The sequence below is a fragment of the Nymphalis io genome, chromosome 19 (genome assembly GCF_905147045.1).
Source record: "Nymphalis io chromosome 19, ilAglIoxx1.1, whole genome shotgun sequence".
Taxonomy (NCBI): domain Eukaryota; kingdom Metazoa; phylum Arthropoda; class Insecta; order Lepidoptera; family Nymphalidae; genus Nymphalis; species Nymphalis io.
Window position 1 is genome coordinate 8,633,271 of NC_065906.1, and position 14,614 is coordinate 8,647,884.

Genomic DNA, 14,614 nt, shown 5'->3' on the forward strand with positions numbered 1-14,614 from the left:
CAGGATCGGTAGTGTAGCTTCTATTCTTCGAAATATATTGGATCATTGATATACACGAAACAAATGCTTGAATTTATTCAAAAAAAGGCATTTTTTTAAATAATAATAATATTAATACCAGTATATACTTTTATCGCTTCTCTGGCATGTTTACTTGATAATTAGGTAATTTATCATTCCAATCTTATGTAAGAAGATATCGTTAATATCTTTTAAAATCAAATTGTGTTGTAATGTCGTAATCGTATGTTGTTTATTTGTACACTGTGATGGAAAATAAAGTATAAAGGTATTGATACTAAGTAATTAAGCACTGAATGAAACAAAGCTGTTAATTAATATTATTTAGACAAACCTCTAAGTTTGGAAGATACGAATGTAACAAAGTTATAATGCATACTAAGTGGCCGTACCGAAAACTATGGTGCTGGTGGTAGAGCTTTGTGCAAGCTCGTCTGGGTAGGTACCACCCACTCATCAGATATTCTACCGCAAAACAGCAGTACTTGTTACTGTTGTGTTCCGGTTTGAAGGGTGAGTGAGCCAGTGTAATTACAGGCACAAGGGACATAAAATCTTAGTTCCCAAGGTTGGTGGCGCATTGGCTGTATAAGCGATGGTTGACATTTCTTACAATGCCAATGTCTAAGGGCGTTTGGTGACCAATTACCATCAGGTGGCCCATATGCTCGTCCGCCTTCCTATTCTATAAAAAAAAACTGGAATTTTCTCGAATTTTATTTATTTATAGTTTTAGCACAAATAAAAAATATCTTCAAATACAATGCAATATTAAAATTGGTGTTATAAGAATATGTACAATTATATTTAAGAATCTAGTTGACTAACTACGTGCACATTAAAATATAACACATTAAAATATAACACATAGTAACCTCGAATTTGAAGAAGACCTTCGTTCGTAATGTTAATACGCACTATAAAAGCATTTTGGGAACATTTCGCGGGTGTGTCTGCACTTTAAATCCAGTCGACCCGTTTAATGTAATTATATTCTGAGGTAATGCTGCATTGCATCTGCCTTATTTAAAAAGGTACCGTAGTAAAAGCCGAGATTGGGTTCAAACCCGGGTAATAACCAGTAAATGTGCTTAATTTGTGATTATAATTCATCTCGTGTTTGACGGTGAAGGAAAACATCGTGAGGAAACCTGTCTAATTTCACTGAAATTATGTCACATGCGTATTCCACCAACCCGCATTGGAGCAGCGTGGTGGAATAATCTCCAAAACGTTCTCCTAAAAAAGGGAGAGGAGGCCATAGCCCAGCAGAGGGACATTCACAGGCTGTTACTGCTACCGTAGTAATAGTTCAGAATATTTTTATAAACAATAGTGAAAAGAACGACTTAAAAAGTCCACAATTAATATTAATTGTATGTATAAATGAAAATGGGTAAGGCGTGTCTGACACGATGCGCCATTTTGCTCGGTTCGTTCGACAAATATTCATACAATTGGCCCACATCTCGTTTAAGGTCTTATGTAATACAGGTTATATTGCCATTGTGTAATTAATATTCCGACGGTAGGTACACAATATATTATAATGAAAAAGTGTATGCGCAAACACAGGGGTACTCTTGTGTTTACCTATTTCCATACTCTTAGATTGTGGTCCGCAAAGATGAAGTGAGATCAGCCGCAGCCATTTCCTATTGAGAACTTTAATCGGGACAATAACTTTAATCCGCGATTCGAACCTGGAACATTGAGACACTACTCGCTCTAGAATAATCCATGATGTGTGTAGCAAATGATCCAAATGACCTTTATTTTTTAAACGTATAATGTCATATAATTTATAAAATGATACACATCGTTAACTGTTATTTACCAATCGCTGCTATTATGATCGTAATGGCCGTATTTCGTGACCGCGGTGGTCATTTTAAAATATGCAAACGGATTTCGTAGATGTGTGTATTTTAAAAGCTTTTATTTTAATTAAAAAATAAAAACTATCCGTGTTTTCTTTAATATTTAATCTTCTAACGTCTATTCAATGACAATATATAATGTCCAAAATCTCTAGCGCGGCCTTACTTATAAACGTTGCTTAGTGGCTGTCCAGTTAAACATTGATTTCGCTCTTTCTATCATCATTGATTTGTCATTCGAAAGAAGAATACAGCATTGTTTATAAAGTAACGTTATTAAATAGTTTATGATATAATAAATAATTATCATATGACTTTACGTATGTAACAGTTAAACTGAGTGTTTTGTTATTATTTGTATTACAGTAGAATACTTTTGGCCCGTGTGTGAAGATTTATTATACTTCGAAATATAAATAGTGTAAAGTAAAATATGTAATATGACTTTATGTTATGTATTTATGTAGACTGGCAATTAATCTACCTGATGGTAAGTGGTCCCCACCAACCATAGACATTGGCGCTTTAACGATTCCTGGCATCGTCGCCTTGCTTGTTATGCTTCTAGCTCACTGACCCTTCAAACAGTACATAGTATTGCTTTTTGACTATAGAATATCTAATAGTTGTATATCACTTATTAAAAAACCAGCTGAGTTTCTTTCGCCGGTTCTTCTCAGGTCAGGGTATTTAAAATTACGCTATTATTGATTCGCAGAACGATGATTGGCATTTTTCCACCGTCAGTCAGACTTGTATTCGATTTGTTTTATTTGATCCTTTTGTCTTTTGTTAGGTTTATATACGAAACTGAGCATCATAACGGCATCGCAGAATTACTAGAGATACTCGGCTCCATCATCAACGGTTTCGCGTTGCCGCTTAAGGAAGAACACAAACTGTTCCTACTGAGGGTAAATATTTTATTGTATTATTAACGTATTAATAGACTTAAAGGTCTATTGAATCAATAAAAAATAAAATATATTTTTATCATAATTTATTTCAAACAAACTTGAGTTGCTTTAAATATGATTTTATTTTCTTTATTGTGCAGAACAAATGTAAACTAGTCAAGTTAATCAATACTGTTAATTAAGTAAGAGAATCTCTTACAAAAATTAAGAGATTGGAATGAAATATGAATTTCTTATTCAACAATGTTATTGTGTATTATCTATGAAAATGTTTTTAACTTAACATTTTCGAAATGCGTTGCCAGGTGCTGTTGCCACTGCACAAAGTGAAATCACTATCGGTATACCATCCGCAGCTGGCCTACTGCGTCGTACAGTTCCTGGAGAAGGATCCGTCGTTAACGCAACCGGTCGTTAGGTAAGATATATCCTTATATAGCTGACTCACTTTATACATCGATTTAACTTATAAATCATAAGACAAACGAAAAAAAAATACTTTTCATTTTTATGTAAAAATGAAATAGAATATAAAAGAAAAGCAACAAACATAGCTGAGATATATATGTATAAAAATAACTTTATATGGAGAGGAAACCCGCATATGTCGTATGATATTCTGCCAAATGTGCATCGAACTCGCATTGGGGCAGCGTGGTGGAATAAGCCACAAATCTTAATATCAAACGGAGAGGAGGCTTTTGTCCAGCAGTGGGACATTTATAAGCCAAGTAAAAAGACTATAGTAAATGTACTCCTGATTAGCCACAGTGGCAGATCTACAAGGGATTAGGCAACTGCTCTGGAGATATTAAAGAGCACAATTGTGTACGCAAACACCGAACTATTCTTTCAATATTGTAGTCCGATGGGACAATAGTTTGCCAGTAGTAATTGTTTTGCAACTAAATAATAATAATAATATCCTGGGACATTTTTCACACACGGCCATCTGATCCCAAATTAAGCTTGTACAAAGCTTGTGCTATGGAAACCAGACAACTGATATACTACATATACTACTTTTCTTTTGTAAATACATACTTATATAGATAATTACACCCAGACTCAGGACAAACATACATGTTCATGCACACAAATGTCTGTCCTGGGTGGGAATCGAACCCACAACCTTCGGCGTAAAAGGCAAGTATCTACCAACTACGCCAACCAGCTCGTCTGTCGTCTCAAATTATGGGAATAGTTTTGTTTTCAATCGTTGCAAGAGACTTTTATTCATCTTATTCTACTATAGCTGCTTAGTTCTCCACAAAAATTAAATATAACAACTTGTATATCGTCAAACATCGAAAATCCCAACTAAAGTTTTCTACTTAATTTTCAGAGCTTTATTAAAATATTGGCCGAAGACACACTCGCCCAAGGAGGTGATGTTTCTCAACGAAATGGAAGAGATTCTAGACGTGATAGAGCCGGCGGAGTTTCAGAAGATCATGGACCCGCTGTTCAGGCAGCTCGCGAAATGTGTTTCCAGTCCACACTTTCAGGTTTTTGCTTCACTACATAATTAACTTAAGTGAAATTATAATATTTAATAATAATTAACAAAACACACACATCACACTTCCACAGACATACCAATCCAACACCACCAAACATACATTTTTCATTCTCATCTGTATTATACTAATTTATTTATAATCTTACATTATGACTGTATTTTTATATAAGTATTAAGTCAATACTAAACAACCATTTTTGGTTGTTGATTAAAAATTAAACTACAAATATTTACAATTAGTAGTAAAGGTATTTTACAATTCTCTAAACCTCCGTAGGTCGCAGAACGCGCCCTGTACTACTGGAACAACGAGTACATAATGTCGCTGATATCGGACAACGCGACGCACATCCTGCCGATCATGTTCCCCTCCCTCTACCGGAACACGAAGAGTCACTGGAACAAGACCATACACGGCTTGGTGTACAACGCACTGAAACTGTTCATGGAAATGAACCAGAAACTGTTCGATGAATGCACTCAGCAGTACAAGCAGGAGAAACAGAAGTGAGTCGCTCCGGTCATCCCTTTATTATCTACGGACACGATTACAATACCAGAAATAAAAATAAAAGTATTTTATTCGATGAATTTAAATGAACTCCATTTTCAATTATTATGAACGTCTCGTGTTAAATTTACTTTCAAATATCAACTTAGATATATCAATATGTTTGTAATAAAAACACAGTGTGGCCTAACATTTTCTAAATTGTAATACCTCAACGCGACCCCCCAGGGAGCGCGAGCGGCTGCAGCAGCGCGAGGAGCTGTGGCACAAGCTGGAGGCGCGCGCCGCCGCCAACCCCGCCGCGCGCGCCCCGCCCCGCGCGCCGCCCGCGCCGCCCGCGCACCCGCCGCCCGCCCTCGAGCCCGACGCGCTCGACGTGCGTACGCGATATACTTGAGATATATTTTACTCTCTGGCTGGCAAATCAATTGACAGAGCTTCCTGTATCTGAATCTTATTCCAGGCCCGAAAACAGAACTACAACGCCAGCAAGCCTCTCCTCAGGAAGAAGTCCGAGCTCCCCGCGGACACGTCGACGGTGAAGGCGCTGATCGAGCACAAGCGGGCCGACGCCTACCTCGCGACGCCGCCGGACGCCGACCAGTGTTAGCCATGTCCGCCCCTATTGTGTCCCAGTACGAGCTAATTTCACATGGAGACATTGACGTCGCCGTTCATTATCGACTGCGTCGAAAGGTAATATAGTTCAAATATGTGAAAACCGCCCAGAGCCGATTAGTGCTAAAAATTTCCAAACTGAACACATAGACGTGTGAACTTCGTGACGTCACCTATCAACGTCGCTGGGAGTATCGAGTCGAGGTGACGTGAATATGTGACTTATATTTCATGGAAATTGTTGCCAAATTGTGATACTTTACCCGGAGTTGACTGTTGAATATTTCGCTCATCATTTACAAGAGCGTTGACTTATATATTGTTGGAAAACTAAAGTGCTATTAGATTTTGATACGATTGTTAAATATACCCAAAATTCTTCCTTGTACATCTAAATCCCTTCGGCGGCTGGTTCATATTTACAGATAGTAAGGTGTTGAGACAGTTAGGTGCTACACTTTGATTGAGTTTCCAACAATAAATGAGTATAAACAAAAAATAAATATATTAATAACAATTGTATTAAGTTGTATACATAACATATAAATTTTATATCTTATTAGATTGCATTCAAACGAAATTTCTGGCAATTTCAATATTTTTATTATTAATTCATTTACTAATAAAATATCAAGAACAATTTGGAAAATGGCACCAAATAAACAGCCTCGAAGTAAATCGATAAATGTAATTATTTTTTTAATCGTAAAGTCATTAATGTATTTATTTTTTTAATTCCAGTCACTCAACACAAGGTTGTTATGTAGTCATTCGGTCAGTTAACGAATGCAATCTAATAGGAATTCCATTTAATATATCTTAACATAGTAGTCATCGCACCGCTTTAGACTTAACATAAAGTACACATCAAAAAGTATTTACTAAAATTCTCAACAATAGTTATATAAAATAGTTTATGTAAAACAAACACAGATTATATATTAATTATTATTAGCAATATACACGAACATTTTTAAACATAATGAACTAAATAATAATGTTGGCATTACCATTTCGGTGTTTTATGTGTTTAGTAATTGTTGATGTCAGGGTGACAGTTGAAACCGCCATTTTTGATAGAATTCTTCGTTAGAAGCAAGTCAATAGCGATGACAAAAGGACGCTACAGTGAAGTGATGTGATGCATTGTTCATATATTATAGTTAGTTTTAAAAATGACTTAACCGTCACACAGAAAGCGTCTTGTAATACAAAATAGAATTTAAAACGTTTTTTTTTTTTTTTTGTTAATAATTTATTTGATTCGATTCGAAACGTCCAAGGACACTTTCTATATGACGGTATTCACTATTATATCGTTCATTGTCTGTCCCTTATCTCCTTAACATAGATAGAATGTTAAATTATCACAAGTCTTCTAAATGGGACGTTTTTGTATGAAACAGGAAATTAGGAACCTTATAAAAAGACAGCTTCTAAATTTTTTCAAATAAATGCTTTCTAAATATTAAAACATAGAAAATTTTATGAATTCTATGCCAGTACCTAACTAGCATCTTAAAAAAAATTTTCAACTGCAAAAATCATTCCAGGTTATATTTTTTCTTAACAAATTAAGAATAATGTTCTTATTTCTTCTTTTTACTTATACTATTCACTTGTATAATTATTTTTCTTTTTATCATATAATAATTATTAATTACCTTCATCTGCCTGAACTCTAAAGTTTTCGTTTAATTTTTTTTTATCGTTTCTTATACTTTATAAATTACATTGTTGCGCCTTCGTATTTTTTCTATTAATATATGATGCGCATTACAAAATAATGCAATTAAAATGTTTTTTAAATATATAAAAGAAAAAGGTTCGACAAATTATCTTAATTTAATGAAATATAAATATTATATCGTTTAATTATTTAAACGTAAAACAAAAGAACATAAAAATTCTAAATTTAAAATTTTAATTGTCATGGAGATCACTAATTAATGATAAAATTATATTGTAAATGATCTAGTAACAGATTATAAATTAATGCTTTAATATAGGCGTCTAAAAAAATTTCATTGAATCACCATAAAAATACTGATGGTGCCTTTTGTGGAAGCTATTATTTTATACGCAGAAAATAATTTACAAAGTAACATATAATATTTCGGTTACTAAATCACGTGGTGACGCCAGGGACAGACTAAATAGATTACACTAGATAAAAAGGTATAGGCGCTTAGTTAGCCATAGTTAATTTATAAATTTCCACACAGCCTATTTAAATAATATTAATTGGTATGGCACGTCTTCTGCATTTTTATATTTTTTAATTTTAATTTTTTTTTGTTAAATGCAGTGTGCCAAAGTGATTATGTTGAAGCCATTTCTGTCAGATAAAATTCTAAGCACTGTCAGAACGTAAATGTTTTATGTGTAAAATTGTAATTATATGAATGCGTAATAGTAAGGGATAAGAATGCGTGTGTTTGTGGTTGAGAACACCTTTATTCTGTATTTATTAGAAATCAAATTTATTTTTATTATTATTATTGTTTTGTATCGCATCAGTCGTTTTATACGGTGTCAGGATTTTTTTAACGTTAAATGAATAAATTGACTGAATTTTGAAGAATAACTGTAACAGTTATAACTATCTTACACCTTAATGGAAATTAAGAATTTTGTAAATGCAATAACTACTATAGTCACCTCAGCAAGCTCTTGCGAACACCTTCGTCGACGTCGGCGCAGCCAGTGCACGCCCAGGGAGCCGCCGGGGAAAGCAGATCGTTCACATCCATTGTTAATGAGAAAGTTAGTTAATAAAAATCATTAATAACTGTTAACAATATTTAATATTAATGTTTACGTCTATGAAAGTTATATAACAAATAGTAAGACTTCGGTATTGTTCTCGTGTGTCTGCCTGGGCGCCGGGCCCAGGCCGGCCCGCCTGGCTACGCGGACGTTTATCTATTGTTACGGTATTATTAATGAAACATCGAGTGACTGGAGCCATCGAGTAGCGTCTATATAAAATTTATATGTAAGTTATGACTAAGCCAGTGTATATGAAACGGTATATTTTGCTTCCGGTAAGCGAAAATGTGCAATTTTATAAGAAATTATTCGTTTTAAGCGATTGACACGGTCACTCGGTGTGTAGCGAGTAGGTGTAGATCTCTGCGTGTGGCGAGTGACTGGACTGACCACTTTAGCGATAATTTGCAAAGCTGTTCAAATAAAATGATAAATTTTGTATAAATATTTATAACGATAATGTAACTGTTGAAATAAAATATTGTAACAGATGACATATTGTAAGGTGCTTATGATTATCGTTATAATACAAAGTTGTGCATATACTTCGCTGTTTTATTTCCCTTCGCACTCGTTTGTTGTTTACGTTCAAATTATTAAAAGTGATCCTAGTATCGTCACAGCATAATGATATATCGTTCTCAAGATTAAACAGTCAGACTACGCCTCTATAAATGAGTCGAAATCGACAGTTCGTAACTTCGATACTATCGACGATTGATTGCGGCGAAGTCATTCGCCGTAATGTATAAATACAAATGAAGCTGATTTTTTTTTTTTATTCGGGAAACAAACAGTTCATTCATTCTTAAAATTATGATATTAATGTTAGCACACATACCAGTCAAGTTTCCACTTATAACTAACATAATTAGAGCAGAACAAAGTAATAATAATAAAACAAAAAACATATGAGAAGTGGAAATTTAAATTAAAGAATCAGGATTTAATAGCTCTGACAAAGACTTCCTAAAGTTTGCAATTGATTACGTAAATAAGTCGATTCTGGAAAATATAGTATTATATTCCTTACAAACTCTATGTATGAAGGAGTTTCGCGTATAATTAATTTTTAAAAAGGGCAAACTAAACAAGGAGTTTTGCCGTGTACGTACATTAGGACACCTGAAACTTAAGCAATTAAGAATGTATGGTAAATCTTTATAAACTCTAATTAATTTAAACAAGAGTAATTGATCTCTCAGCGTTCGACGGTCATCTAGTGGGGCAATTGGAATAATTTCATTTGTAGCACGACATTTAAAATTAAGGCATCTTATAAATTTCAGTGGATTTTTTTTCCTGTAATAATAAACAGTCAAGTGGACACGTGACTGTTCTAAAAATTTTCATGTCGTCTGCATATTAAAGCAAAGAAGAATGTTTTATTATATCATTAATGAACAGATTAAACAGCCGTGGGCCGAGATAAGAACCCTGGGGAACAAACGACGAACAAAAACCTTTTATCGTCACAGCTTAACAACGGTTGCGAAGATAAGAAGACAGCCAGCGTAGAAGATCGCCGTGTATACCGAGACATTTAATTTTGTTTATTAATAGCGTATGGGAGATTTCATCAAAGGCTTTAGAGTAATCGGTATACATGACATCCACCTGGTGCCCCCTCTCCATGAATGTAACCAAACGATGAACAAATTCACAGAGATTTGTTTCTGTCGATTTTTTATTAATAAAGCCTGCTGACTCATTAGAACAGGTCGTCAGGTAAGAGTATCATATATATTTTTTTCGAATAATTTGGCGATTGCACACAATTTGGAAATGGGTCTATAATTCTGACGATTATGTTTGTCTCCAGATTTAAATATAAGAACTACATAAGAACGTTTCCATAAATAAAGCATATCGCCGGATTTCAAAGGCTTCTGATATAATAAAAATATTGGTTAAAAAAGAGATTCACGACACGACTTAAAAAATATCCGAGGCAAACCATCAGGTCCATAGTCTAGTCCATAGCCATATAACAGCTTGATGTAAATAAGTACATCAAGCTGTTTCAAATAAGCCATAACTATTTTAAGTGAGATATCAACAGACCCTATGCTGATATGGTTATAAGAAGTTATATTAGTACATGCGCTATATGAATTCGATGGTTCAAAAACACACTTAAAATAATCATTAAAGAGGTTGCAAATCTCTTTCCCATCACTCGCGGGTTGATTTTTAAAGTTCACAGTATTATATTATATTGTATAGTATTAATACATCACGTTTGTACTTTCTCGACTTTTTTTAAGTCGGCTTTATTAAATACTCCGCCCCAGTCACCGGGAAAAAGCATTTATCTCCCCATCTGTTTTTTAATGTTTAAAAAAAAAGTATTCTTTTTTCCCTATTATCTACTTACTAATTTAATAATGACAACAAAAGTAATATATATTCATTAACATGAAACTTACCCAACTATTTATATTATTATTATTTTTAAACGTGCATTTTTTTATTTTTTTTATTGTTTTTTTTTTCTTTTATATTTTCAATAATGTATAATTAAACAGGTCTGCCTGAGTAAAAATGATGTATAATAACTAGAGTTTAGACGTATGATATGATTATTGTCTGTAGGTATGTATTAGAGTAAATTATACAAAATCTATTAGCAGCTTCAGTGAGGTTCTTGAATGCTGTTAGACTTTTGTTCTCACTGTTACTAGTCTGCGTGCTTGTTACAAATATTGTGTCTCCAAGAACTTTGCTGATTATTGTGGTTGAGTGGAGTGATGCTTGTGTTTGGAGGATATTGATATTAACGTGTGTCTCTAGTTTGTCGCAGTACCGCTTTAGATTCTTTGTCACTACTCCTGTGGCGCCCACTACTATCGGAATCGTTATGACTGTGCTTTTCCACAGTCTAGAGAGTTCGACTTTCAGCGGATGGTATTTGCTGATTTTTTCTATTTCCTTTGCTCCAATATTATAGTCGGATGGTACCGAAACATCAATAAGGTAAGTTTTATTGTTGATTTTATCTATGTATATAAGGTCCGGTTTATTGTGAGTGATTGTGACATCGGTTTGTATGGGAATTTCCCACATTAATTTGGCTATATTATTTTCCTTTACAGTGGGTTGTTTAATTTCTTCTTTCCACCATAATTTATTAACTTCTATTTTGCCTTTTCTTGCTAAACACCAGAATATATACTGTACTAGCTAGTTTTTCGCATCCTGCGAGAAGGTGTTGAACAGTTTCATCTTTAGATACGCACAAGCGGCATTTTCCGTCGACGCTTCGTTTCAATATGTCGCGTTCGTGCTGACGTGTAAGTACCGCTTGGTCTTGTATTGCAAATAAAGATGATTCCAATAAAGCTGAAAAAGGTCGTTTCTTCAGCCACTTAAACGTCAGTTCTGTGTCCACATTGGCTAGGTCAAGGACCATTTTTGGGAATTGGTCATGTAGGTTCTTGTTTCTCCAGGATTCGTTTTGCTTTTTAATTATGTTCTTTTTTATTTCTGTGATTGTGTATTTGCCGTTTGGTAACTTCAAATCTTTCTCTATCTCTTTAGCTTCTGTAAATATGGAATATTTTTCTCTTCTTTGGTCTTGCTGTAATATTGCTTCAATTATGTAGTCATTTTTTTGTTCTAAATATTGTTTAAGTTTTAGAATATGGGCTTTATACAAGTATTCTACATTAATTAGTCCTCTACCCCCTTTAGTCAGTGGTAAGTACAATCTATCAACGTCTGCTTTTTGTTGGTGGGCCTTTTTAATTGCTAACAGTTTTCGTTTTCTAATATCAATCCGTTTAAGATGGCTTATGTTGTAGTTGATTACACCAAAAGAATACAACAAAACTGGAATGATGTATGTATTTATCCCCTTTATTAGGTTGCGCCCATTTAAGAAAGAGTTTGTTAGTTTTTTTATTCTCCTGAAATACTCTTTAGTTAATTGATCTCTAACGTCACTATGAATCATTTTTTCCGGATTCATTAATACCTAAATACTTATAATTTTAATCTAATTTTAACCGCTTAAAAGTATCTCCGTTCAGTAGCACATGCTCGTTACCATCAGTGTAGTTTCTGTGTCCAGCTGTTAAGTGAAGTGTGTTACATTTATCTAAACCGAAAGTCATGTAAATATTTCAACACTATTTAGTAAAATTTTTTAATTATTTCTATTGTTTGCATAAACTTTAATATCGTTCATGTATATTAGGTGATTAATCCACACTTTATCCTGTAGTTTATATCCTTTCATTTCATATTTACTTAGTAATGTAGAAATTGGGTTAAGAGCTAAGCAGAACAACAATGGAGACAAGGAATCTCCCTGAAAGATGCCCCGTCGTATGTAAATCGGTTCAGTAGTATAAGACTCTCTAGAGCCCTTAACCGTTATTATAACTTTCCATTTAAGCATTGCTCTTTCAAGAAAACATTTTATTAGATGTAGGCATTTATAAATGTCAAGTACACGCAACAGCCACTCGTGGGATATACTATCGAACGCTTTACTATAGTCGATCCAGCTCATGCTTAAATGATTTTGTCCCTTATGCGCATTTTCTAGGATAGCTTTATTTACCATCAAATGGTCTTTGCATCCGCGGGCTCCGCGTCGACATCCCCTTTGTTCTGGGGCCATAATATTGTTTACTTGACAATGAGTGTACAGTTGATCGGATAGTATCGATGTGAAAAGCTTATACATGCTAGGTAGACATGCGATAGGACGCCAATTTTTTGGGTCTTCGGTGTCATTATTTTTCGGTATTAAAATGACCTTTCCAGTTGTGACCCAGTCTTCTAGAGGTTCTTCGTTTTTCAAAAGCTTGGTAAATAACAGTGCTAGGTGGTTATGTATATTAGTGAGATATTTTAGGTAATAATTTTGAATTTTATCGTGCCCTGGTGCTTTCCAATTAAGTAATTTACTAACAGATTTTTTAATATGTTCTACAGTTATTTCTTTAAAAGTGCTCATGTTTAAGTTACTATTGACTTGTTCTATTTCAGATATCCATTTTGCGTCATGGTTGTATGCGACCGGTTGCGATAAAATGTTATTCCAAAATTCTTCGGTACAGCTTTTGTTTGGTGTTTTAATATCTGCACGTTCTTTTTTACTATCTAAACTTTTGTATAGTTTATGCTCGTTTTCAATGAACAATTTATTCTGTTGTTATCTTTTTATCCTGCCTGCTAGTGCTTTTATTTTTTGTTTTAATGTTTCTTCTGTACATTTATGTTCTGTTTCATTCTGTATATTATATTTTTTGTAAAGTTTGCCTTTGATTTTTATCATTTTTCGTGAGTTAACTCCTCTCGAGATCTCTACCATTTGACCTAATTCTTTCCTCAGATGTTCAATTTTAATTTTTATCCTCTTCTTCCATGGAGAGTCTGTATAGGGTTTTATTACTTCTCTTAATAAGTAAGGAGATTGCTTATTATTAACTATTAGTGTTTTAGCTGCTGCATAAATTAATCATTTGTGTCTCAGAGAGTACAATTACTTGCCAATAAATTGGGTAAATAGTTGTTAATTATTGAAAGATTGTGTAAGAATTATTTATTGATTTTAGCTTTTGGCAAGTGAGTGCGCTCTTCGATAGGTATTTCTTTTACTTCTGCAAAAATTTTGAGGAATTGAAGTTCTATGGGATCCTCATTCTCAACTTGAGATGTTTCAGGAAGTTGACCCGTTGGAGACTCCTTTATATTGTATAGTATTATATTGTATTATAGGGTATATTGTTAATGGTTTTCTTTGATTTGACAAAAGCCCAGAAAAATTTGCTATTGCGTCTAATTTTCAATTCAGAGTCAGATATATATTTATCATAACATTCGACTTGTGCCCGTTTTTGACGCTCCCTTAACAAACCGAATGTTTCGTAATATGACAATCTTTTGTAAATCTTCCATTTTTTATGGAATTTAAGTTTTTCAGCAATAATTTTAATTAAAGCTTTAGAGTACCAAAAGGATGTTGATTGTCATATTTGACTGTTTTAACAGGAACCAAATCAGAGAATCGAATTAACGGTTTCGTAAAAAACATTTACGGCCTTAGTGATATCGCAGTCATTTAGCAAATCTAACCGGTCAATAGCAGCCAAAGCATTATCATTTGCGTTATAATGCGCTAGGTGACATAAGCGAATTGTACGAGGAGCATTAATTAAAGAACCACTCGTTAATACATTAAGTGATATATACAAAGCTGGATGATGAGGATCTTCATATACTGAAGGGGAACGGAACGGAGTTAAATTGCCTAAGATTTGTAAAATTTTAAAAATTATATAATGTACTAATCATTATCTTCGAAAGTGTTAGCTCTAAAAATGTTATTAGGCGTCATTTAAATAAGAATAAAAACTTGCTT

General features: G+C 33.8%; 1 protein-coding gene across 6 annotated transcripts in view; it reads left to right on the forward strand.

Annotated features, from left to right (window-relative positions):
• The window catches only part of LOC126775962 (serine/threonine-protein phosphatase 2A 56 kDa regulatory subunit gamma isoform-like), a 56,801-nt gene extending 48,015 nt beyond the window's left edge, over positions 1-8,786 (forward strand). For 4 of the 6 annotated variants that reach the window (XM_050498195.1, XM_050498194.1, XM_050498192.1 and 1 more), the window contains 6 exons: positions 2,698-2,815; positions 3,124-3,236; positions 4,164-4,326; positions 4,618-4,847; positions 5,080-5,231; positions 5,315-8,786. In XM_050498195.1, coding sequence (XP_050354152.1) covers positions 2,698-2,815; positions 3,124-3,236; positions 4,164-4,326; positions 4,618-4,847; positions 5,080-5,231; positions 5,315-5,556 — 1,018 coding nt within the window. In that variant the 3' untranslated portion in view covers positions 5,557-8,786. The remainder of the gene's footprint in view (positions 1-2,697; positions 2,816-3,123; positions 3,237-4,163; positions 4,327-4,617; positions 4,848-5,079; positions 5,232-5,314) is intronic. The other 2 variants (XM_050498196.1, XM_050498193.1) reach the window with 1 other exon arrangement.
• The last annotated feature ends 5,828 nt before the right edge of the window (positions 8,787-14,614 follow it).